The sequence below is a fragment of the Meriones unguiculatus genome, chromosome 5 (assembly GCF_030254825.1).
Source record: "Meriones unguiculatus strain TT.TT164.6M chromosome 5, Bangor_MerUng_6.1, whole genome shotgun sequence".
In the NCBI taxonomy this organism is placed as follows: domain Eukaryota; kingdom Metazoa; phylum Chordata; class Mammalia; order Rodentia; family Muridae; genus Meriones; species Meriones unguiculatus.
The window spans coordinates 104,380,276-104,406,265 of record NC_083353.1 but is presented as its reverse complement, the minus strand read 5'-3'; the positions used below and the strand labels follow the sequence as shown (position 1 = coordinate 104,406,265).

General features: G+C 41.5%; 1 protein-coding gene and 1 pseudogene across 1 annotated transcript in view; one reads left to right on the top strand and one right to left on the bottom strand.

Moving 5' to 3' along the window:
• The window catches only part of Fancd2 (FA complementation group D2), a 67,729-nt gene that overhangs the window by 37,358 nt on the left and 4,381 nt on the right, over positions 1 to 25,990 (bottom strand). Inside the window, exons 3-18 of the mRNA XM_021637605.2 lie at positions 24,041 to 24,181; positions 22,985 to 23,052; positions 22,742 to 22,845; positions 22,116 to 22,176; positions 20,242 to 20,294; positions 16,058 to 16,136; positions 13,318 to 13,442; positions 11,250 to 11,337; positions 9,816 to 9,920; positions 9,376 to 9,476; positions 8,710 to 8,818; positions 8,467 to 8,502; positions 5,782 to 5,925; positions 3,681 to 3,815; positions 2,590 to 2,721; positions 2,061 to 2,171 (exon numbers count right to left, since the gene is read on the bottom strand). Coding sequence (XP_021493280.2) covers positions 2,061 to 2,171; positions 2,590 to 2,721; positions 3,681 to 3,815; positions 5,782 to 5,925; positions 8,467 to 8,502; positions 8,710 to 8,818; positions 9,376 to 9,476; positions 9,816 to 9,920; positions 11,250 to 11,337; positions 13,318 to 13,442; positions 16,058 to 16,136; positions 20,242 to 20,294; positions 22,116 to 22,176; positions 22,742 to 22,845; positions 22,985 to 23,052; positions 24,041 to 24,181 — 1,592 coding nt within the window. The remainder of the gene's footprint in view (positions 1 to 2,060; positions 2,172 to 2,589; positions 2,722 to 3,680; positions 3,816 to 5,781; positions 5,926 to 8,466; positions 8,503 to 8,709; positions 8,819 to 9,375; positions 9,477 to 9,815; positions 9,921 to 11,249; positions 11,338 to 13,317; positions 13,443 to 16,057; positions 16,137 to 20,241; positions 20,295 to 22,115; positions 22,177 to 22,741; positions 22,846 to 22,984; positions 23,053 to 24,040; positions 24,182 to 25,990) is intronic.
• On the top strand, positions 796 to 10,349 carry LOC132654252 (NADH dehydrogenase [ubiquinone] 1 beta subcomplex subunit 1-like; annotated as a pseudogene).

Below are 25,990 nucleotides of genomic sequence, written 5' to 3'. Positions count from 1 at the left end.
CTTGGCAGACCACAATAAATCATTTAGAAATAAACTTAACAAAAGGAGCAAAATGTTAAAGTTTATACCATCTATGAAACACTGCTAGCTGGGTATGGGGAATAACTCTAGAAACAGAACTTGAGTTTGAGGTGCCTTGGCTACATACAGTAAAATACTGCTGAAAGAAATAAAAGAACTAAATAGTGAGCTGTCCTATGTTCTCGAGGAGTATTTAAAAGATGACAGCATTGTTCAGGAATATAATGGAATCATTATCAACGTTCCAACAACATGTGTGTTTTTTTTTTTTTTGCAGAAATGGAAACGTCGTGCTTTCTTTTTCCTTTAATTTTATTTATTTTTATTTAATGTGCATTGGTGTTTGTCTTGCATGTATGTTTGTATGAGGGAGTCGGATCTACTGGAACTTGAGTTACAGACAGTTGTGAACTGCCACATGGGTGCGAGAAATTGAACCCAGGTCCTGTGGAAGAGCAGACAATGTTCTTCACCACTGAGCCATCACTCCAACCTCAAAATGTTGTCCTTTCAAATTAAGAATGTAAAATGGTGCAGCTGCTCTAAAAAGTTTTGGTGGCTCCTCAAATTGTTGAATATAGAACCACCATTAATTCAGCAAGCTATTTCTGGGTACAGACCATAGCTGGAACTGAGGTTCAAATAAGGACCTGCATGTAACTCATCACAGTATTGTTTGAATAGCTGAAGGTAAAACAACCCACGTTCATTCTTGAACAAATAAAAGAATAAAAGTCAAATATACATAAAATAGTCTATTCAGCTACAAGGAGAATGACAGTCTGGCACATCCTGTAAAATTGGGAACACTGGGTGAAAAAAGGCAGACAGACCCAAACACTATATGATTCTACAAATGTCTTTACCTAGAAAAGGAAAACAGAATGGAGACTACCAGGCTCCCGGAGAATGGGGCAAGGAATGATTGCCACATTGGACACCATCTTGTTCAGAATAATGAAAGACTTATGGAAATGAATAGTGATTATACTGACACACTGTGAATATTCTCAATGCACTGATATATTTAAAAATAACAAAAACGGTAACTTTTGAATATATTTTGCCACAATTCAAAAACAAAATAATGGAGTAACTTTGTGTTATTGATATGAAACAATTTCTCAAATTCTCTGCTAAATAAGAAAACAGGCTACAGCGACAGGAAGGAAAAGCTGCACAGAAGCAATGAGCGACACTGACGGCCACAGAGAAGGCAAGCCTTATGCCTACAGAGGTGAGTCACTGCTCACTGCGTATCCCCCATACACCGTGGATTCTGTGCATCACCTAGTCAAGACAAGTTTTAAACTAAACAAAGTGCTGGAAAGCCACAGCCCAGAAAGACTTAGTGCCACAAGGTGGCACTACAGCTACAAAGGGTGTGAGTTATGATCCCAACCCAACAAACATTGCTCATAGTTTTATTCTCATTGTTTAGTTTTCTTTAGTAATTAGTGACTACAGATGAAAGTCAGCCTAGGCGAAGTTCAGCTTAGGCGTTTGGTGACTCCACAATGCTCCATACAGAAACTGAAAAGCATGGCTTATTTAGTCTCATGCTTGGCTGATTACAGGCTCAGAACCATCTCTCTCCCAATAGACGAGGATTTCTTTGCTGTTTTTATTTTAAGATAGGGTCTCACTACGTGGCTCCGGCATGCTGGGATTTGCTGTTTGGACCAGACTGGCTCAAATTCACAGAAATCCACCTGCTTCTGTATCCTGAGTGCTGGGATTAAAAACATGAATGACCATGCCTGGCTGCTGTTGTTTTTTATTATTTAAGTAGGGTCTCACTAGAAACTGACCTAGAACTTGCTATGTAGCCCAGGCTGGGTTGGCACTCAATCATTTTATTATTAGTTTTTTGTTGTTTTATTTTTTAATGTTGAGACAGAGTCACTCTTATTTTGTAGCCATGGCTGTCATGGAACTCACTATGTAGACGAATTACTTTCTATTACTTCATAGACTTAGTCTGGCAAATTTCAAATAAAGAGGTTTAAAAGATTTGTTCTTGACACATGGCCTCTTACCTGAATATGGTTGCTGGTTCCAGGCTGCTGGCTAAATGCTAGTGTGCTGAGAATACAGAAGATTTTTCGTATTTGCTGAGGGGACATATTCTCCAAATAATCTAAAATGCCCTATGAGGGAAAAAAATGTCCAAAATGAGGTCATCAAGACAGGGTTTCTCTGTGTAGTCCTGGTTGTCTGAGAACCCACTGTGTTCCTCAAGCTGGCCTCAAACTCACAGGCATCAACCTGCTTCTGCTTCCCGAGGGCTGGGATTAAAGGGTTTGCCACGACTGCCCGACTTTCTCTCTTTCTCCTTCTTTCCCTTAAATTAGATTTATTCATTTTATGTGTGAGTTTTTTGCCTGCATGTATATACATTCATGGTTGGTACCCAAGAAGGTTAGATTCCCTAGAACTAGAGTTATGGAGTGTTGTGAATAGTGCTCAGTATCTAAAGAATACATAATAAGTTTTCACTGACAGGGAGCAGTAATGCTGAGACACATGCAGAGAAAATGAGTCAGTGTTTGACAGTACAGACAATACCTTAACAAACACAGCATTCAGCCTCATAGCAGAGGAGCTTAGTACAGTCAGCTCAAGGAGGACATCCAATGCAGCATCAACTTCAGCCTCATTCCCACTGCAAACATGGGTTACGAGGGCACCAACCACTTCCTATACAGGGAGGTCAACAGGATATTGTAAAGAGTTCATACCCATGGCCTTCCTAACCTCTACCTTACTATTTATTATCTAACTGCCATGAGTAGTTAGATACAGTTAGTTACAGGCTTTAGGAGGCCTGTAATCACACCAGAATAACTATATTACCACATAGTTATCCTGGCTCCCTGGACCTCACTCATTATTCCATGCTGGCTTCAACCTTGTGAATTTCCTATCTCTCAAGTACTAGGCCTCATTGGGATTACCACTCAGGCTTGACCTACTCTTGGTAATATATCAGTGGGCCCTAGCAAAATGTCCTGATTTTGCTCCTTGGTGTAGTCATCCAAATATTTATTTATGAGTTAATTTTATTCAAGTTGTGATTGTCTTAGTGTGTGTTGAAATTTCTTAAAAAGACTGTACTTAAGGAGAAGGCCTTACAGGTTTTGTGAATAGAGCACAAATCAGGCTGGCATGATTTCAAGAAAATAGGGCCTCCTAGGGAACTGTACTCAGGTACAAAAACACACACATATAGGCACATAATAAAAAACAAGATAAAATCTAAATCCAGTTGTTTGAGGGACTACATATGAATAGGACCTTCATGATTTTAAGCCAAATTTCAGTTCTCATAGTTGGATCCTCCAAGGCAATCTTATCACTTCAGGACAGATACTAGAAATGAGTACTTTCTCTGTTTATGAAGCAAGGTCCTGCACTGTAGCCTAGTCTGGCCTCAAACTTTTGTTTATCATCTTGCTTCTGTTTCCCAGGCACTGATTACAGATGTGCATCTCTATGGCTGGCTTAGAACTGAGTTTTCTAAGCTGTTGGTGAAAGTTATTTCCTCTTCAATGTCATCTACTCACCCAGACTATACCTCAAAGCACATCCAATTTATTTGAAATGATACCTTTCCATATCCTTGTTACTTCCTTACTCAAAGAAATGTTTCAACATACCTGCTGGCAGTAAGTATCAAAAAACTTAAAAGCGTGCTTGTATAGGAGACTGCCAAACAAAACTATCCTCTGGTCCTGAGAGTGAAACAGAGTCTGAGCCAGTAAAAGAATGGATGGGCAAATATCCTTGAGAACCTGAAAAAGAAAAAGACGAGGAAAAAGATCATAGAACCAAATGTGTTACTATCCACCACTCTCACCAATGAAGAGAGCCTGCTGGGCTGTCACGTCATGATCCTGACACACAGCACTCACGATCTCAGATAGATGCTAAGCACTGAACCCATAGCCTGGGACCCGTGAGACAAACGCCCCACCACTGAGTTGCATCTCCCACCCAACTATCACTTTCACTTAAAACAACAAAGGTTTTTTTTTTCAGTGGGTACTCTACATGACCTCAGACTTTGTAGTTATAAGATGGACTTGAACTCTGATCCTTCTGCTTCCACATCCCTAATGGTAGTGTGAGTATCCACATACCCAAGGAGTTTTAATCTTAATTATACCCAAAATAATCTTTCAGCATTCTGATTTTTCTCTCAGGACCATATTCCATAAATAGATAAGAACTAACCTTGAAGTTAAAAAAAAAAAAAAAAGATAAGCTTAATATATAGTTACTATTTGTTCAGTTTAGAAACAGAAACTCAATTGAATAGATTCCAGCTTTTGTTCAGTCATATGCCTCCCTGGGTAGGCCTGCTCTGTCCTGGCTATAATTTAAGTTTAGCGTCTAACATTCAGTGCTACTCAAATTGAGGGGTGTGTGTTTATTCATGTGAGTACAGGTCCAAAAGTGTGCTGGTGACCATTTGTGCCAGTGGATGTGGAGGACAGAGGTAAACCTCAGGAATTGTTTTCAGAAGCCATATCCATCTTTTCCTCTTTCTTTCTTTCTTTTTCTTTTTCTTTTTCCTAAGACAGGGGCCCTCACTGGGACCTGGGGCTCAACAAATGCTGGACTGGGTTGATTAGTGAACCCCAGGGACCTGCCTATTTCCACTCCCCAGGACTGTGATTACAAATGTGTGTCACCATGCTGTTTTGTTGAAGGCGCTGGGAAGGAAATTCAGATCTTCATGATTGTGTGGCAAGTACTTTACCAACTGAGCTGCCTCTCCAGGCTCCCAAACTAAGCTCTTTGAGTAACTGTTATAAAAAAGTGACCAGGTCCTATCAATCATGCAACACAGGGCAGGGTAGAGTGGCACACACCTTTAGCTGAAGCACTTGGGAGGCAGAGGCACGAGGATCTTTATGAGTCTGAAAAAAGCCTGGTCTACAGAGTGAGTCCAAGACAGCCAGAGACTGTTACACAGAGAAACCCTGTCTCGAAAAACAAAACAAAAAACCAATATAGATAGATATTAAGGGACACAAAGTAAACATCATTAGTAATTCCATCTTCTTTACTGATATTGTCAAAAAACAAAAACCCAGGTGCAGTAGTGCACTAGGGAGGCAGAAGCAAGTGGATGTCTGTGAGTTCAAGACCAGCCTGATCTACATACCAAGTTTCAGGCCAGCCGAGACTACATAGTGAAGATCTCGCTAAGAAACAAAAATCAAAACATATTTAAAAAATTATACTGAGGCAAGAGAGGTGGCTCAACAGTTAGGAGTGCTTGCTGTTCTTCAAACAGCTCAAGTTGGTTCTCAGCACCTACATCTACCTGTAACTCCAGTTCCAGAGGACGCAATGCCCTCTTCTGGCCTCCAAGAGCACCTGCACACATGTGGCATATACACAGGGACAAAAACACGTTTGTAAAAATAAAAATAAATCTTTTTATAAAAATCCAAAAGACAAAAGGACTTGGAATTTGAGTCAGAAAAGTTCAAGATGGACTAACTTTGTTAACGTCCTCCTGGAAGGGTCAAAGTCCATCTTAGGTTGGCTCACTGATATCATCGTCTCAGTCCAACAGAGCACTTGCTCTACAGCTCTGAAACATGCTGAGCTCCTATCAAAGATCAATACGAGGCAAAGGTGTTTTGCGATTTCCACATGCTCCAGAGAATGGTAAAACACCATCTTCTCAGCCATCTTTCCACCTGTGTCTCCTATCTCCCACCACGTGCTGCATCCCACACTTACCAAGTAATGTGTAGAGAAGGTGCTGTCAAGCAGCTGCTCTTGAATGCAGCCTGACTGAATCTTGTTTCTCAGCACCTTTTCAGTGGTCTTCTTCGTCTGTGTGCTGGTGCTGTAGAGGATGAGCAGCATCGCCACGTCTAGAGCCTGTCAGGGAGCAGACACACCAGAGCTCAGCCATTTTCTACTGAAACACAATAGTGACACATGCTTGCTCCCTCTGCACCCATGGAACTCATACACCATTACAGAACCCAGAGAAATAAAGGGCAACAACTACTACCCATTGGTATTTCCTAAAATATATCAGAACTGAGAATTGAGAAAGGTTATATTAAAGTAGAATTTTGAATATCTTTACCTTTGTTTAAAAAAATAGATGAAATCACTTGACAACTATATATTTTCATAATTAGGAAAATTGCTTTATGAAAAGTTACAAAGACTATAAATGCTTTTTAATAAAAGAAGGTTAAATAAATTATGATAATTGTTTTTAAAATATAACAAAGCCACAAAATCTAGTATAAGCTAACCCTTTTTATTTTTTATTTTAATTTTTTTTTTTTTTTGAGACAGGGTTTCTCTGCCCTGGAACGCAATCTGTAGAATAGATCAGCCTCAAACTCAGAGATGTGCCAGCCTATTCCTCCCAAGTGCTGGGATCAAAGGCATGTGCCACCACACCCAGCTCAGCTAACCCGTTTTTTTGACAAGTAAACTCATTTGTGATACATGGTTATGTACGGTGAAGTGAAAAAAAGCAACCTGCAAAACTCTAACCACAATAGGATCCTACTTCATAAAAACAGAATGTAAAGACTATACACACATGTATATGCACATATCTACTGGTACAGGAGGATGCCTGTGCTTGTACACACATATGCTTTTACAGAAAAAGATAAAACATTTACACAGGGGAGAGACAGCTCAGTGGTTAAAAAGGGGACCAGGGCTTGGTTTATAGGCCCCGTGTGGGGTGGCTCACACCACCTATATCCCGATCTCCAAAGAGACCCAATGCACTATGCCTTTAATCCCAGCACTGGGGAGGTGGAGGTAAGGGGATCTCCATGAGTTTGAGACCAGCCTGGTCTACAAAGCAAGTTCCAGGACAGTCAGGCCTGTTACACAGAGAAACTCAGTCTCAGAGAACAAAAACAAAACGAAACAAAACAAAAAAAAACTGTCAAAAGAATACAAACGTGTGTTTAAACCATGCTCATGGTTGCAAGTCTGTAAAAAATGGCAAAAGCTGTGAATTTACTTTTTGTGTAAAAACAAAAACAAATCAAAAAACCTGGATTATCTGCTGCCTCACCAAGATCATTTTCAAGGTACTCGTAGTGGCAAATGTCTGTCATCCCAGCACGTGGGAGTAGAGGGAAGAGGATCAGGAGTTCAAGGTCAACTTTAGCTACAGTGAGTTGAAGGCAGTTAGATGAGTCTCTGTATCAATAAAACTTATTTTTATCATTTATTCTGTTTCATAGAAACTTTTGAGACTGTCATCTAATAGCTGGACTCTCAACTAACAAAATCCCACATGACAAATAGTGTAAGCAGGCACAGACAGCCAGCTTCTTCACAGAAGTGTCTAGGACTAAAAGATAAACAAGTTAGACACGGTGGCTCCTGTTTGTGATCCCAGCACATAGAAACTGAGGCAAGAGAATCATCCTGAGTTTAACACAGTGAGTTCTAAGCCGCCTCGGATTTCAGTGTCACAAACACACACACACACACAGAGACAGAGACAGTGACACAGACACAGAGAGAGACAGAGAGACAGAAACATAAAGAAGGGGAGATAGATCCAGTACCATTTCCACCTGCCTTACAGTGGAAAAACTAACCCATTGAGGCCAGAACTACATGGGCAAAGTAAAATCAAACAGAAAATGCCCTTGTCTTGACAACTCTTCCTCGTAGGAGGGAAGCTAGTAAAAGGGGAATACATAGGTGTAAGATTATTGTATAATTCAAATGCTGATTTCCACATCCCCATATCTGGCTGTAAAGCTTGTCTCAATGTATAAACTCTGTTCCCCAATAAAGCAGTTTACAGCTAATCCCTGAGCAGGGGACAGACTAGGACTGGACTTCTTGCCATCCAGAGGAGAAGGAGTTAGAGAGGAAGCAGGGGATTCAGCAAGGGGATTCAGCCATGGGGAGAAGTCGGTAGACACCAGGAGAGAGAGCTCAGCAGGAAAGCTACAGTGTGCAAGTATCCTGGGATGTAGACTGGGAGGAAGCCTGATTACTGAGGAGGGTTAAGAGTAGAGTAAGAACTGCTCAGTTTGGTGCTGTGAAGCATATTATAAACAAATATAAAGACTCTCAATTATTTATATGATAGCCATGGTAAGAGAAACAAGCATAATTAATAAAAATAACTGTAACACCAGCCCGAACTCATGGCCCTGGTAAGGTACTGCTTCTATGACTATAACTTCATGTGAGTGGAACAGCCTCCTATTTCTTACTGAACACTGTAGGCTAAGTTCATTTCCAGAATTAACAGGCAAGAGCACACCACAGGCAAAGCCACCGCTCCTGAGTTGTCTTGTCCACACACCCGGCATTATCAGAGCAGCTATAGAAGGGTAACTGCAGGCAAGACAAAATGGAGGACAGCACAATAGCCAATGCAATTACTTCAAGTTCAAAGCACAAGACCATTACCTTATGTTCAGCCGCTGACTCAATGCGTTCAATCGCCTAGAAAATCAAGGGCCACACATTATAACCTATCAGTAGAGCATGCTACACATGCTTCATTCCACATGTCCTGCTCACCTGCCCAGCATTATCAGTTATACCTGAATGACAATTTTAAGACTTTTATTTCATCTCACCTCACACCTCTGTCCCTGACTGACACTCTTGGACCACCTTGAAGCTCAAAGTTACAAGGATCTTACTCACCTTAATCCAGGCTTCTGAAATAGTTTTCTCGTATCTAATGGCTGACTTTATTACGTCAAAGACAAGAACAACACAGTCCTTATCACTGTTTTCTTGATTTCTTGAAGAGCTACAAACAGCAAAGCAGGAAACATTATTTCTTCTACATACCAGAGAAGATCTTATAAGATCTGAGTTCCTAACTTTTTATTTCTTAAAAATAATTATTGTATGTGTATGGGTGCTTTGTTTGAATGTGTGCCTGTGTACCATGTGTGGATGCAGAGCCCTTGTAGTTCCTTAGAGCCCATGGAATTGGAGCTACATGTAAGCCACCATGTATATGCTGGGAACTGAACTCAGATCCTCTACAAGAGCAACCAGTGTTCTTAACCACCAAACCATCTTTCCAGTGCTGGAGTTTTTGATTATTAACTATAAGTTCTGGAGCAAGTCCCAACCTCATCTGTAAAATACTGAAAAACTTGCACTGTGGTCTCTGTGGATTTGAATGGCTAGGAAAGCACACACACACAATTTTAAAATCCCTGTTGTGCTGTATGTGAATGTAGCCTTGCTACCAGTATTTGTGTTTTATTATGATCTAATAACTACCTGGCTTCAGGATAAAGGTGAGAAATATGGTTATGCAAGGAAAAAGAATGGCAATTGCAAATGATTCCATACCTTGCTGGTCCTTTATTTTTCAGCTTGCTTTGGGAAGCCTGAACTTGTGACGGCAAAATGAAATGCTGCACGTTCAACTTCTCCCGAAGCTCAGAGATCACCTACGGAAAGTCAGTATTAGCCATGTATTCTGTTCACTCTTAGTGGACAGGCACAGGCCGCTCTATCACTGGAACCTTAACAACCCAAAATACTGAGGAAAACTGGATGAGAACCGTTCAAGTATGTAGGCATTGTCTACACAGAAACAGCAAATGCTAGCCTGTAGCAGCCTCTGCTGAGTAATCAACCAGACTGAGCTGTGTTCTCCGCCAACAGCTATCTGGAGTAATCAGCTCTATCAATTAGTCTAGGATCAGAAACCAGCACCTTGCTCTACTTATTTAAATAATTTTCCCATGTATCTTAATAAGTAGGCTTGCTAAGAAATAGTAGCATACCTCCAGCGAAGTGGCGTCTGTTACAGAATGAAGAATGAACTTTACTATCACGGGTAAATCCTCTAGACGGACGGATGACAGCTTGCCCATCACCACCTTGCGGATCTAAATATCAGAAGCACAAAACCCTTCACACTCTAACTCAATGTAGACCCATCAGTAATTAGGAAATTCATTTCTTATTTCATTTTCCTACTTGTAGTTTAGGAAGAAAGACATTCTTCTTCTCCAAATTATAAACTTTCACAACTATAAATGTCAAAGATTTTTCTAACATAGACAAGTGATAACATAGTCTTAACATTTCAGAGCCTGAGTTCACAACTGACCATAGGAGGGCTCCCCGCTGCTGCCCTCGCCACTGACCCGGGATGGATTGTTAATGACCACCAGGTTTATGGACTTGTTCCTAGAGGGTTTGTCTTTGGATGCTACTCGGACAGAAAGAATGACGACAAGCTAACTCTCTTCTGGAATAATTCTTCTGTGTTACTTAGAAGGAAATTAAAGCCAGATGAGGAGACTGCCAAATAAAACCCAGCTAAATTCTAGAACACTTATATCTAAAAAGTTACAAAAGAAGTAAAAACATGTTGTTCTTGTTTTCCACGAGGGTTTTAGCATTTCTGGTTAGCCTTGAGCTCACTATATAGCTTAGGATGACTGAACTTGAACTTCTGTTCCTCCAGACTATTCTCCTATTTATGTGTATACCATGACACCAAGTTTATATGGTGCTGGGTGTCACAGCTTTGTATATCCTAGGCAAGCACTGTATCAACTAAGCCATATTCCCAGCCTCTGCATGAAACCTGAGTTTGATCCCCAAAACTCACACAGAAATAGCCAGGCACAGCTATAAGTGCTTATAATCCCAGCATGGGTGCTCTGGAGACAAGCAGATCTACTGAGCTTGCTAGTAAGCTCCATGCAGTGAGAGACTCTGTCTCTGGGTTCCACATGCACACATACATACATGCATGCATATGCACACATACACAGGCTTACCCCTTAAGAGTTAAGAGTGTCTGCCTAGCATTTGTGGGACCCTGGGTTTCACCAGCACAGTAAAAAATAAAACAAAACCCAACCAAATTGCACTGCTTAAGCCAGGCCTGGGGATTCACATGTGTTAACCCAGTGCTGAGGAGGCTAAGGCAGGAAGATCTAGTGTTTGATAACAGTCAGGGCTACATGGTCAGATAATGTAAATTAAAAAAAAAGTAAAGGGACTGTTTTTGGCTTAGTGTTATAATATTTATAAGGGCCTGGTTTTTGATCCTTAAGTAATGATAAGTGTGTGTGTGTGTGTGTGCGCGCGCGTGCGCACACAAGTGTAGAGCATTTTAATGTTTGTGAGCATAGTTTCAAAGAGCTATTTTCTTTCACTGTACATGATTTCTTCCTATTTCTGTGAAGCAGGATCTTCCCTACCTCAGACAGGAACTTTGGGTCAAGTCGAAGACTGGAAAAGACATCCAAAATTGGAACAGTCAGCGAAGTATTCTGCATCAGGAGCTGACTGTTGGGAACACAGAAGGAGAAGCTGGGTAATGGTGTGAACAGAACTGGGCAGAAAACCACGAGAGTGGGAAGGCAGGCTATACAGTGTCCCTCGGGACCTGCAGACTGGCAGCTAGGCTTCCCATGGCACCCAAATCCTAGGCTGCTCAATCCCTCCTGTGAAATGGTGCAGTTATTAGCACGTGGCCTGTTCCTGCCACATACTGTCAATTACTTCTAGGGTACTTACAATACCTGTTGAAACATAAAAGCTGTGTAAATAGCTGTCACGCTCTATTGTTTGGGGAATAATCAGAAAGTCTGTATGTCAGTATACGTGCAATTTTTCTTTTTTAAGAGATTTTTAATCTATAGTTGCTTGACCTTGAGAATGGAAACCACGAATAAGAAGACCAGCTGTACTAGTTCCTACTAAATGACTGCATTCTGGTGCATGCCTTTAATTCCAACACTCAGGAGAGGGAGGCATGAGTGCAGCTAGCAATGGATCAGCAATAGGTCCTATTCTTGGGAGTGCACTGTAATAGATCATCTAGGCATCCGAACATATAGATATTTAAAAGCCCCACAAAGGGTTTTGTTGTGAGGTCAAGCTTAAGAAACCCTTAGGAGAAATGAAACAAAGAAGCTGCATTCATGTTCTCTCTAGCCTAATCCTAAACCATATTTTCATAACAGGTGCATCAATTATATGAACATATAAGGGACCAGTGAGATAGCTCAGCAGATAAGGGCATTTCCTGTCAAGACTGAAGATCTGAGATTGATTCTGGGAATGTAAAATGTGGAAGAAAAGAACCAACTCCAAAAAGTTGTTCTTTGACCTCCACACAGAGGTATATGTGCGCATCAACCCCAGCCACATACACAAAATAAACAAAAATGAAAGAAAATATGTGGAAGGCAAACATAATGGCACATACCTGTGATCCCAGATCTAGGACTTGAGGAAGAAGCAAGAAGATCAAAAGTTCAAGGGCATACTTAGCTACAGAGCAAACTTGAAGCCAACCTTGACTACATGAGACCCCATCTTAAGAAGAGGAGAGAGAGGCCTGGACAGATGTCTCAGAAATTAAGAGCACAGGCTCTGAGTTTAATTCCTAGCAACCGCATGATGGCTCACAACCATTTATAATGAGATCTGGTGCCCTCTTCTGGAGTGCAGGTGTACATGCAATCAAACACTAAATATATAATAAATATATCTAAACAGCAACAACAACAACAAGGTGACTTTTAAAAAGAGGAGGGAGCAAGCAAATGGAACCCTACACAAATATATGCACCTACTAGAAAACCAAGTCAAGTCCCATACCCTGCTATCCTGGAACTCACTGTATAGACCAGGTTGGCCTCGAACTCACAAGGATCTGCCTGCCTCTGTCTCCCAAATGGTGGGATTAAAGGCGTGCACCACCACTGCCCAGATAATTTCTATATTTTGAGGCAGGACTTAGTGAATCCCAGGCTTGCCTCAAACTCACAATGTAGCCAAGAATGACCTTGAATCTCTGATCCTCCTGCCTCCACCTTCTCCCACACACCTGGTTTATGTAGTGTTAGGGAATTAGCATATTTTGTACACATCAGGCAAGCACCCTATCGACTGAGTTATATACCCAACCACTTTTTGTATGTGGTTTTGTGTCTCATATTTCCCAGACTGGCTTTGAACTTGCTACACAACTGAAGATGAACTAAAACACCCAAAATGTGTGCGTGCGTGCATGTCTGTGAGTTTGTGGGTATGTGTATCCATACCAATGTGTGCCACAGTGCTTATATGAAAGTCAGAGAAAAACTTGTACTAGTCAGTTATCTTCTCCTATGTGGGCTCCAGGATCGAGCTTCCATCACCTGAGATGTTAGGCAAGCACCCCTAGCCAGAGCTACCACGTTAGCCTTAAAGTTAGCTCTTGCAATGAACAGTTCGCTAGTGGAGGCTCCAAGAGACAGTGCCACAGTGTTTAACCACCTGAGTTCTTTCCCCACAGTAGCATGCTGGGAATCCCCTAGGATCTCAGGAAGGCTGGTGATGAAGTCATGCTGTAAGTTCACTGGAGCCACACTGATCAACTGCAGCATCTGAGTTGTGAGGTCCTGCAGGAAGAACATTATTAGAAGCGTAGCACATTACAGACGGAAATTATCATGTACACAACATGACCACGATAGACTCAAGCTCAGAATTTAAATCAAGAGGCAAACGGCGCTGGGGGGAGAATACACTCAATGATAAAGTACTTTTTGTAAGTATGAGGACCCGAGTTCAATCCCCAGAACCAAGGTAAAAGAAGCTAGGCACAATGGCAAATGCTTGTAATCCCAGTTCTGGGAAAGCTGGGGCAGGGAGACCTCTGGGGTGCACTGGCCAACCAGACTATATTTTTAAAAAGTGGATGATGCATGAGGTATAACATCCAAGGTTGTTCTCTGATCTCCAGACAGCTGCACACGCATGCGCGCACATGCGCACACACTCCCCTGCTATGAACACATTCCCATAAAAAAGGCAAACCCCTCCCCTCTCAATTCACGTGACCTAGCCGATAGAATATATTCAAGTTAAATAGACACCCCTAATTCCAGCCCAGATGAGACTCTCAAATCCCTGTTTTTCTAAATAAAGATGTAGTCTGGAGTATCGGTCAAAAACTAGAAGAATGATTTTAAGAACCTCTGAAAAGAAGATGGGCATGGTAGTACAATCTGGGCACTTGAAAGGCAGAGGCAGAAGGATCAAAGTCCTAGGGCACCCTGATCTACACAGCAAGTTCCAGGCCATCCAGGGCTAGATAACGAGACCCTGTAAGAACAGAACAAAAAAAAAAAAAAAAAATGCCCGAACAAATAAAAAAGGTGTCTGGAGGAAGTAAGACCGCAGGCAGTGGCTCAAGAGGACTGTCCACCACTAACACAGGGTCTTGGCTAATCCACCCTGCGAACAGATTTCTTGTCATCATAACAAGAAATACACATTCCTTGTATTATTAAAATGCAATGAGGTACAGCATATTCAATTTCTTTTCCAGTAATCGGCACAAAGCAAATCTTGGACTTCCACTGTGTTCAACTTTACCAGGTATTTCTATAAATCACATACATGTAAAAACTACCTAAATTATCTTTAATATATGATCAAATTAAAGCATCTGCAGTGAAATAAGATGCTTGGGAACTTATCACATTTCAGAAATAAAAAATAATCTTAAGATTCTGAAACACAGATAAAGATTCCCTACCTTTTTGTTTTGTTTTTGTTGGATTTGTTTGCTTGTTGTTTTGTTTCTGAGACAGGGTTTCCCTGTGCAGTCCTGGCTTTCCTGGAGCTCGCTCTGGAGACCAGGGTGGCCTCAAGCTCAGAGATCTGCCTGCCTCTGCCTCTCAAGTGCTGGGATTAAAATAATTTACCACCATACCTAGCTCAGTTATCAATGTTTAAAAAGTTTTATTTATTTTACACTTTGTGTGGTATGAATGTTTTGGATACACACAAACATAAACACACACACACATCACATCACATATTTACCTGCTGGATCCTCTGGAATTTACGGATGGTTGTGAACCATCATGTGGGTGCTGGGAACTGAACCCAGGTCTCCTATGAGAGCAACAAGTGCTCATGGCCTCCCAGCCATCTCCCCAGCCCAGCGGCTCTCGACCTTCTGGATGACGCCACCCTTTACCACAGTCCCTCTTGTTGTGGTGCTCCCAGCCATAAATCACTTTCATTGTTATTTCATAGCTGGGGTTTTCTACTGTTATGATCCATAATATAAATATCTGATATTTCTGGAAGATGGTATTAGGCAATCTCTACGAAAGGGTCATTCAACTCCTAAAGGGGTCACGACCCACAGGTTGAGAACCAATGCTCTAGCCCTCAATTAACATAAATTATACTTAATTTTTAAAATTGAGGAAGTTTCTGTCCTTTAAAAAATTTTAGTAAAGAATGAGTGCTTTGCCTATGGGCGCGTGCCGGCCAGAGGACAGCTCTGTAGAGCCAGCTCTTTGCTTTGGCTCTTGACTCGGTCTTCAGGCTCGCACAGCAAGCACTGTGCCCACTGAGCTGACTTCAACAGGCCTTTTACAAATCAGAAGAGGGCCTCTATAGGGCCCTTCTTCTGGCTTCAGGCTTTACATCTTCCCTCCTCCCCCCCCCCAAGCGCTGGGATTATGGATGGACACCACTTCATGCAGGCTAAGCTTCAAGTAGATTTTCAAAGAGTGAAATACTCGAGATTTTCAAACTACAAAAGCTGGATAAAGATAACATATTGATAAGAAAATTAAATTTTCATTTAAAAAAGAAAAAGTCTTAAAAATTGAAAAGGTCTGGTCAATCGTACAAAAACTTGTTCTGTGTGTGTGTGTGTGTGTGTGTGTGTGTGTGTACCAGGGTCTCACTATGTAACCAGGCTCACTCAAACTGACTCCCACCTTCCTGCCTCTGCCCTCCAAATGGTCAGATGATTGGCATGTACCACCATCACTGACTAAAAACTTTCTGTTTTCTTGTTTGTTTTCAAGACAGGGTCTCAGTATGTATTCCTGGCTATCCTGGAACTCACTATGGATACCAGACTGTCCTCAAACTCACAGAGATCAGCCTGTCTCTGCCTCTGCCTCCTGAGTGCCGGGATTGCAGGCATGCACTACTCTGCCCAGCTGCTAGAAACTTTTTTAAATTGATAAGGCCCCAAACCTACCTTGCTGTCCACAATTCTATCCAGCCATTTTAGCTGATTGATAATGAGTCGAGACATGTTGATTCCATCACTGCTCTCCCTGAAATGTCAGAATGAGAAGAGATTTAGTTGTTTATCTTTCCCCCTCCCTGTGTCCCTCTCCCTATGGATTTTTTTTTCTTTGTTTGGTTCTAGGGACTCACATGCTGAGCAGGTACTCCACTACTAAGCTCTATCACCAATTCCTGACCCATGCACCAGAAAACTTAAATACTGTACAGAATACTTCAGCCAACACTACTATATAGTTACTAGTTATGGGGCACAGTGGGAAACACAAATGTGCCTATAAAAAACAACAGAGGGGCTGGAAAGACAGCTTGGCAGTAAGGAGCACTGGCTACTCTACCATGATCCAGATTCAGTTCCTAGCAATCCACAGGTGGCTCACAACCATATGTAACTCCAGTCCCAGGGGACCTGGCACCCTCTTCTGGCCTCTGCAGAGAGCAGGCATGCATGTGGTTCACAGACATATGTGGAGGAAAAATAACCAAACACACAAAATAAATGACTAAATTACCCAGACATGCATATATATGATGAAAAAGACAACTAGAAGAAAATACTGTTAACAGTGCTGTGGAGGTTTGAATGATAATGGCCGCCATAGGTGCATGTATTTGAATGCTTGGTCCCCAGTTGGAAGAACTGTCTAGGAAGGATTGTTGGGGGAGGTACCATTGAGGGTGGGCTTTGAGGTTCCAAGAGTCTCTACCATTCCCAGTTAGTTCTCCTGTCTCCAACTTCCAAATAAGGATGTAAGCTCTCGGCTACTGCTCCTGCTTACCAGCTGCCAGGCTGCCTGCATGATGGTTGGGGACTCATCACTATCTCTGAAACTGTAAGCCACAAATAAACTCTCCTATAAGTTGCCTTGGTCATAGTGCTTTGTCAGGAGGAAAAAAAAAAAGACTAAAATAGTGGTCATAGCTACAGTGAAGGGAAAAAAAGGATGATACATATTTCTTAAAAATAATGTGATGGGTTGGAGTGTATGGCTCAGTGGTTAAGAGCACTTGTCAATCTTCCTATAGGGCCTGGGTTTCATTCCAAGCGTCCACATAAAGGCTTACAACCAACTACAAGTCCAGCTTCTGAGGACGGAATGCCCTCTTCTGGCCTCCTTAGGCACCAGGCACTTACATAGTGTACATGCATATATGAAGGCGAAAACAACCACACACACAAAATAGAACAAAAATAGTTTAGCTAGTTAGTAGTGGTGCACGCCTTTAATCCCAAAACTTGGGAGGCAGAGGCAGATGGCTCTCTGTGAGTCTGAGGCCAGCCTGGGCTACAAAGTGGTTCCAGGATAGCCAGGGCTACAGAGAAACCCTGCCTCAAAAAAACAAAAACAAACAAAGTGACTTTGTGTATGTATGCATGTAAACACACGTATATGGACAACTGTACACATGGGGGCCAGAGGTCAACATCAGGTGTCTTCCTATGCTACTTGATACCAAACTTTTTGGCAAGAGTCTCTCTCATAAAACCTGGAGCTCACCAATTCAGCAAAGCTGAGTCCCAGCAAGCCCTGAGGACCTTTCTGTCTCTTCACTGCCAGTGCTCGGATGACAGTTGCACATTGTCATATCTAGTTTTTTTTAACGTGTTTTTAGGGGTCAAATTCAGGTCTTCACATTCGGATAAGGACATTATTGACTGAGTCATTTACCCAGTCTCATGAGTGACTTTTTTTGTTTACTTTTGTTTGAGACAGGATGTTATTATACAGCCCTGGCTGGCCTAGTACTTGCTATGTAGACCAGGCTGGCCTTGAACTCAAAAGATCTGTCTACCTCTGCCTCCCATACAGGTATATGTTGTCATACATGGTTCAATAAAGCTGTTTTGCTGGGTGATGGTGGTACATGCCTTTAATCTCAGCACTAGAAAGGCAGAGGCATGTGGATCTTTTAAGTTTGAGGCTAGCCTGGTCTACAGTGGGAGTTCCAGGATAGCTGGGGCTAAACAGTGAAACCCTGTCTCGAAAAACCAAAAGAAATAAAGTTAATAAATCTACCAGACAAGACGGCACACACTTGTAATCTCGGCACTTGGGTATTGTGGATATAAACACGTTTTTGCTTTGGTCCCAGGTGTGGGATGTGGGACTGACTCAGATTGTCTATAGCAGCGGACTATTCACTTTGTGCAGGCTCTGAGAGGAGTTCTTTGCCAGTTGCAGATCATTTAAATTGAGGACTCTGGAGAGAGAATAAATGCCAGAGCCAAGACAGAACAGGAAAGAACTCTTCCTGGCTGCTATTGTGAGACAAGAAGTTGGAGATCCCCTGAGATGAAGATTGAACTGGCTCCAAGGAACCGGATGACCCTAACCAGCAGGAAACAGCTAAGAGAACTGCGACCCCTCTCTCACTAACCCTTTCTCTCTCCTACATGGTGTTGGGCTGTTGGAAGGGATTGGGTTGGAGCAGGGAGAAAAAGATAAAAGAAATGTAAACAAAGGAGTTAAAAAACAAAACTAAGGCCTACACTTGGGAGGTAGGAGCAGGAGGATTGTGAGGGCAAGATCAGTCTTGACCATGTAGCAAGTTGTAGACTAGTTGGCCTGTCTCAAACAAACAAAAAAGCAAAATAAAATGAAAGTTCATAAGCTGGGACGTGGTTTCATTATGCACTCTGAACACACATAGATCCACCAAATGCTGGGATTAAAAATTGTTTGGTTAAGCTGATAGCAGTGGCATACACCTATGGTCCCAGCACTCAGAGAGGCAGAGGCAGGCTGATTTCTGTGAGTTTGAGGCCATCCTGGTCTACAGAGCAAGTCCAGGACAGACAGGGGTACACAGAGAAACCTGTCTCGAAAAACAAAACAAAACAAAAAATTGTTTGGTTTTTGTTACTTTGAGATAAGGTCTCATATCATAGCCCGGACTGGCCTGGAGCTCACTATGTATCTGAGGATGATCCCAAATCCTTTATCTTCCTGCCTCCTCTTCCTAAGTGCTGGGATTATAAGCACAGACCACCATGTCTAGCAAACAGACATAAATCTAAGGTTTTGAGACATATAACTTAACTGCTCACAATGATTAATTTACGCTCATTTAGAACATATGCTGGTAACTGTTATACTTAACAAAGGCTCTTTGGATATAGGGAAAATACACTTAATGTTTCATCCTTTTATCTTTCTTTTTGGAGGCAGGGTCTTAAGTGTCTTGGACTGGACTCAAACTTACTGTGTAACTGAGGATGACTCTTTTGAGGTTCTCATCCTCCTGCCTTCATTGTTGGAGTGCTGAAATCCATGTGGTCACAGAAAGCAAACTCAGGTCTTCAGGTAGACAGGGATTCTACCAACCGAGCTACACACGCAGCTTTCAATGCATTTAAAAGTTTTATTTATCTATTATTTATTTATTTATTTATTTTGGTTCTTCAAGGCAGGGTTTCTCTGTGTAGCTCTGGCTGTCCTGGGGCTTGCTCTGCAAGTTTGAGACCAGGCTGGCCTCAAACTCAGAGATCTACATGCTTCTGCCTTCCTAGTGCTGGGATTAAAGGCAAGTGCTACCACACAGGGCCCTATTTTTTATTTTAAATTTCTGCCTTTGCTAATGAAATCGGAGATTTAAATATTTGATGTTCTTATACTTGACATTTTATGTTTGTGTCCTTTTTAACTAGGCTGGTCTTTTTTCTTTCTAACACAGGTTTTTTCTTAATATTTATTTATTATTTTATGTGTATGGGTCTTTTATCTGCATGAGTACCACATGCATGCAGTACCCTTAGAGGGCAGAAGAGGGCGTCCTCTGAAAAAGCAGTCAATGCTCTTAACCACTGAGCCATCTCTCCAGGCCAGACACAGCAATTTAAAAATATGAGCAGTACATACAAAACTTCAAATATAAAAGGCAAACACTGCAACATGCTCCCTCCTAGGAAATGGCCACTACTGCCAGAGTATTATGTACCCTTCTAGGAAGAATCATCATACATTCATACTTGTGTGATATATATTTTAACAATGATCTTAGTACAGAAGAAATGTTAGCACTCACTCAGGAACCTGGCATGTTAAACATGACCATAGTATATTTCAAAAGAAACTTTCCAGAGAGTCCAAAAGCACCAATGTACACTCAATGTTTCAGAACAATTCCACTTACTTTTCAAAAAGAAACTGTGGCACTTTTTCAAACAACATTTTGATTATGGCAGGCTAAAAGAGAAGATATGCACAGTCAGGCAAGGGTCTCAAAATATACAAAAGAAAAACATTAATTATCAGGTCAAAATAGCAAGCACGCCTGCCAGGGCAGCATCAGGCCAGTGGCTACACGGTACACTGTAATGCTGAAGAATTCAGAAAGCTGGGTTTAATGGAGATGACACCATACAGGATGATGATGTGAAAGAAGCCAGACGAAGGCATCCTGAACTGTTTATAACAGCTACTTCTAATTAAGACAGCACTGCACCTAAGCATCAGATTTTGCCTGAGAGGACGGGACAAATACAAAGTGGACAAATTGTGAATCACATCTGGGGAAAGGGAGCAAAATGAGCAAAGAGGTAATCATGAAGTTGAGATTTGTAGATGTACCTGTTCTCAGTGTATTTTTCTGAAACTAGTTAAACCTCAGAATAATTTGATCAGTAGATGGCTTATTTCATTATCTATAATAACAACCATTAAAAAAAGATGTACCCACTGGGTGCAGTGGCATATGCCTGTAATCCCAGCACTCAGGGAGGCAGATCTCTGTGAGTTCCAGGCCAGCCTGGTCTACAAAGCAAGTCCAGGATAAACAAGGCTATACAGAGAAACCTTGTCTTGAAAAACCAAAAATAAATACATACGTACATACCTACATAAATTAATGAATAAAGATGTACAATTATTCATAAATTTCTCCCCCAGAGCTCTTAAGGAAAAAAATCTTAATATAACTGATACCCTCTAAGAATGTTCACACAGATACTGTCTACATTTTGAATAGAAATGCTGTAATATGAAGACATCAATAATTTTCCTTTTGAAATATTAAAATCAGATACTAAATATACAATTAAATATGGTAACTGTTAGTCCATGAAATGCAGACTTGAAAAGATTATGTTTTCAAAGGAGGTCTTTTCAGATAAAAATGGAGCTCTTTGAGATGAGATAACTAAATTATGGTCAAGATTTCCAAAGAAAAATAAGATTATAAAGTACATGAAGAAGAAAATAAGGAAGAGGAAAAGGGAGGGTGAGTGGGAAAGATACTGTTCACTACATGGCTTTGTTCAATTTGAAGCATTGAGACATGTCAATGTCCTGGCGATTCAATAAATTAAAAAGAGGAGGGGGCTGGAGATAAGGCTCAGTGGTTAAGAGTACTTCCTGCTCTTCCAGAGGACTCGGGTTTGATTCTCAGAACCCATGTCCTGCAGTTTACAACCGCCTTTAACTTCAGATCTGGGGTCCTAACACCCCAGGCCTAGTCAGGCATCTTTACAACCTACACTCACAGCAAATACCCCCACTCCTGCCATGCATACACCAATTTTTTAAAGTGAAATAAAAGGCAAAGTCAAGTTACATAAGTGATGGCGCCAATGAGAACACACAGCAATTACACAATTCTCAGAATGCACAGTGTGTGGCTAAGACAGAAGAATCAGGGCTAGCAAGATGGCTCAGCTGTTAAGAATGTGTACTGGACCCCAGTTTGGTTTCCAGGATTCATATCTGGTGGTTGAAAACTGTGACTCCAGCTCCAGGGGACCTGACGCCTCTGGCCTCTGCAGACACCAGCACACTCATATACATGCCAATTTAAAATGTTAAAAAACAAACAAACAAGCAAGGATCATATGCTTAGGAGATGAATAGGACTGCAAGAGCAAGCAGCCTAAAAACAATCCAAATACAGACATGGCTTACAGACTAATCCCACCAAGCGCTCTGCAGAGCTGTTGCCGACCAGCACTAACCCTGCTCTATTATTACCCCAAGCCGCATCCATCACGTTCTCAGGAGGTGCTGTGGTCTCACCTGTAAAATGTCAATCCCCAGAAGTAGCTTGATGAGGCTCTTGGAGTAAAACGTGCCCATGCTGTAAAACAGAGAGGCATTTGGTTCCTATTTTGTTCACTTTGTTTCACTGTTTGACTATGTTTCCTACATTACATTGGTTAAATACACAATCCTTCAAGATCATACTCAAAGCTAGGCTTGAAAGAAGAGGCCTTTAGTCCCTGCATTCAGAGGAGGAAACAGCAGGCAGACCTCCCTCTATGAGTTTGAGGGCAGCCTGGTTTACATAGGAAGTCCATAGGCAGGGCTCCATAATGAGACCCTGCTTCAAAATAAATGCATACATACATACATAGACAGAAGTATAGTCTTACTAGAAAAAAAAATATGAACATGGGAAGACAGCTTAGTAAGGGAGCCACAGAGATGTGAAATCTCTTCCGTACATGTAAGACATGTTTCATAAAGCATTCCAGTTCTTTGCCGTCTAGCCTCAAATTAAATACTTTTAAGGTTATACTTAAACTCTGAGTCAAAAAGAGTTATAGATCAAAAGCACAATTGTAAAACAAAGACAACTGCATTTCCTGTGCCCAATCCAGTTGCTGCCAGACTGAACTTCGGGAGGCAGCCCTTCTCCATACCTGGCTTCCTCATCCTGCAGGCGCTCACAAGACAGCAGGCAGTTTCTGAGATTGTCACAGTCCTCGGTGTAGGACTCCAGGCCGTTAACAAACTCTTCTATTACCTAAACAAGGAGATTGTACAACTGAGACAGGAAAGGTTAAGCTCTGTGGCTGACCGTTTGTTATCAGCCACTCAGGTGTGCCAGTCTTACAGTCCTCATCCCATGCACTTCTGGCAGAAGCACCACAGAGAGTACATACTTTAGGATAAGAAGGATGTTTCCTCAAGGCCTGAAAGAGCTTCCTCTGGAAGATTATCTGATCCACACCTAGGAGGAAACAGGAAGGAAGAACAGCTGCTCAACATCTACTACAGCCTCCTCCCTTAAAGACAGGCTTCCTTATGGCACAAAGAATATTTTCTTTCCTTCTTCTTAAAAAATTCTATTATTTATTCATTTTTACTATTTTCAATTATGTGAAAGTCTGTGCAGAGGCTCTGGCTAGGAGCTGGAGTTACAGACACCTGATGTAGCTGCTAGAATCAAACTCTGCTCCTCTGGAGGAACAGTATATGCTCTTTTTTAGTTTTGTTGTAAATATTTAGTTATTATTTTTACAATATTCTGCTGATGTATGGCTTGTACACCAGAAGAGGACACCAAATCTCATTGTAGATGGTTGTGAGCCACCATGTGGTTGCTGGAAATTGAACTCAGGACCTTTGGAAGAAGAGCCAGTGCCCTTAACCTGAGCCATCTCTCCAGCCCCAGAATCCACTCTTGACCACTGAGCCAGCTCAGTGTACGGTCTTGACCACTGAGCCAGCTCTCCATCCCTGCTAAGAATATTTTCAGCCAAAACGCCTAAATCTAGTGTAAAAGACTCAAACTAGTAGATTCTATAAGTAACCTATCTCACACCTAGTGAAACAGATATCTGTGCCCCAGAAACATGTTTCCAGACTTATATGGCTTGCCATATTTTCTTCTGACACAGATCTGCTTGCTTCCTGGGTATCCACACACACACGCACACACACACACACACACACACACACACACACACGCACACGCGCACGGGCACGCGCAGACAACATATGTATGCGCGTGTCACAAAGGACTACTAGTAGTATACAAATTATTTTTCTAAAAATGTGTTATTTACCAAGCCTTAGAACATTAAGATTTTGATCATGAGCACATTCTCTAAAAGGCAGTCTCACTCTTCTCTAAGGACAGAAGTCTCCCTGTCTAGTAATCCATGAAATAGTCCTGAGCACTGTAACTGAACTCAAAAACATATTTTGAATATTACCTAGCTGATTTTGATTCTCTCCGGTTTTAAGAGTGAGTCCTGATGCTTTAAGAAGCCTTAGAAAGATACTGCCATTTTCTTCAACTTCATGAGAATCATGAGATTTCTTTGCCAGTTTGGAAAGGGATTGCTTCATGATTTCTGAAAATACAAACAAACACAAAACCTTCAAGAATATGACCAGAAAAATAACAATTAAGAACGCAAAGATTAAAATGCAAACCCAGAACTAAATGTTCTGAGAGGAATCTGAGGTGCTTCTGAAGAATCACACCAACTGAAATGAACTATCTCCAACGGTGGTCAGCAACAGTGGCTTCTCCACAAACAAACAAAAGAGCTGCCAAATAAAGTATCATTCATCAAGGGAGTTTTCAATAAAGAACACAAAATGTGCCACTTGAACAAGAATAACCACGGACACATTTTCTACCTAAAATCTAGCGTAGTGTCTGCCTCTCAGGCACTCACTGCAGTTGATGAAAAGCTCATTATAATGTACAGCCCGGATACAGGAGAATCCCTGAGAATGGTTCCTGGAGTCTGAAGCTCTGACAACCTCTTAGGGTGACAATACTGATTCATGTTCTCACTGATGATCTGTCCACAAAACCAGACAGAACAGCACAGACTCCTCTGCACCACATCTTTCAGTACAAAGCTCGGGTTGATTCATCCTAAGGCTTTCAACACGTTATAAACAACAACAAACAAACAAAGCAGGAACCTGAATTTGAAAAATAATATGCCAGGCAAGAACTCTACATAGCATTGAAAATGCTATTTCCAAAGGATGAGCTTTATGTTTATCCATTTTCTGGTGTTTTTGCTTTTGTTTTGAGACAAGGTTTCACTATTTTTTTTCTACTTTTTCTCTTGATGTAATTCGGACTCTTTTTCTACTTAATCAAAATCAGAATGGGAAATTTAGTTTGCTCATTTCTCACTAAGAGCACAAGACCTAGTCCCTCCTCATCCACTTTCTCTCCCCTTTCCTAGCATTGTAGATTGAGCCCAGGTATGCTGGGCAGGCACTGTACTGTACCAACCGAGGAACATCTCCAACCCTCATCATAAACAGAAGTTGGTTCTCTTTTGGAAAATGCTATTTCCAGAGGATGAGCTTTATATTCACCCATTTTCTGGTGTTTTTTCTTTTGTTTTGAAACAAGATTTCACCATGTTGCCCTACTAACCTGGAATTCATGACACAGACCACACTGGCCTGGAACTCAAAAAGATAGGCCTGCCTATGCTTCCTGAGTGCTGGGATTAAAAGCATTTGCCACCATGCCGAGCCTGTTTAACCATTTTCTAAGTTACTTTTTTTTTTTTTCAGTTTCAAATTTTCAACCAATTTTTGGCATTCTTCAATACCTTTACTAAGAGACTTCTAGAAATTTAGAGTTTCTCTTCTGAATTAAGCTTTTCCTGCTTGGTCTCTGGTGTAGGCCTGTTATCCCAGCTACTTGGGAGTCTAAGACCAAAGAATGCAAAGTTCAAGATGTGTTTGAGCTTTGAGATTCAGTTCAAGGTCAGAGTAGGCAACTTAGTGATAAAAATATAAAGCAGAAAGGGGGCAAGAAGAGTAGCTCAGTGGTAGAGCACATACCTATCATGTCTGAGGTCCTGGGTTCAATTCCTAGTGCTGAAGAAGGAAAAGGGGTTTCAACCTTGAGTTGGAATAATTCTAAATGTTACTCAACAGGATCTTGAGTTGGAAGCTAGCAGACAGGATGGTAAAGGTCAGGTGTGGTGGGGCATGCCTGTAATCCCAGTACTCAGGAAGTGAGTTTGAGACCATGGGTTATGTAAGACCCTGTCTGAAAAACAAAATCAACCAAGAAGGCTCCTAAACAAATACAAAATGCAACCCAGAACTGCTTTTGTATGTATGAAGGTGTGTGTGTGGGGGGACATCAACTGTTCCTTGGGAGGCAGCCAACTTGA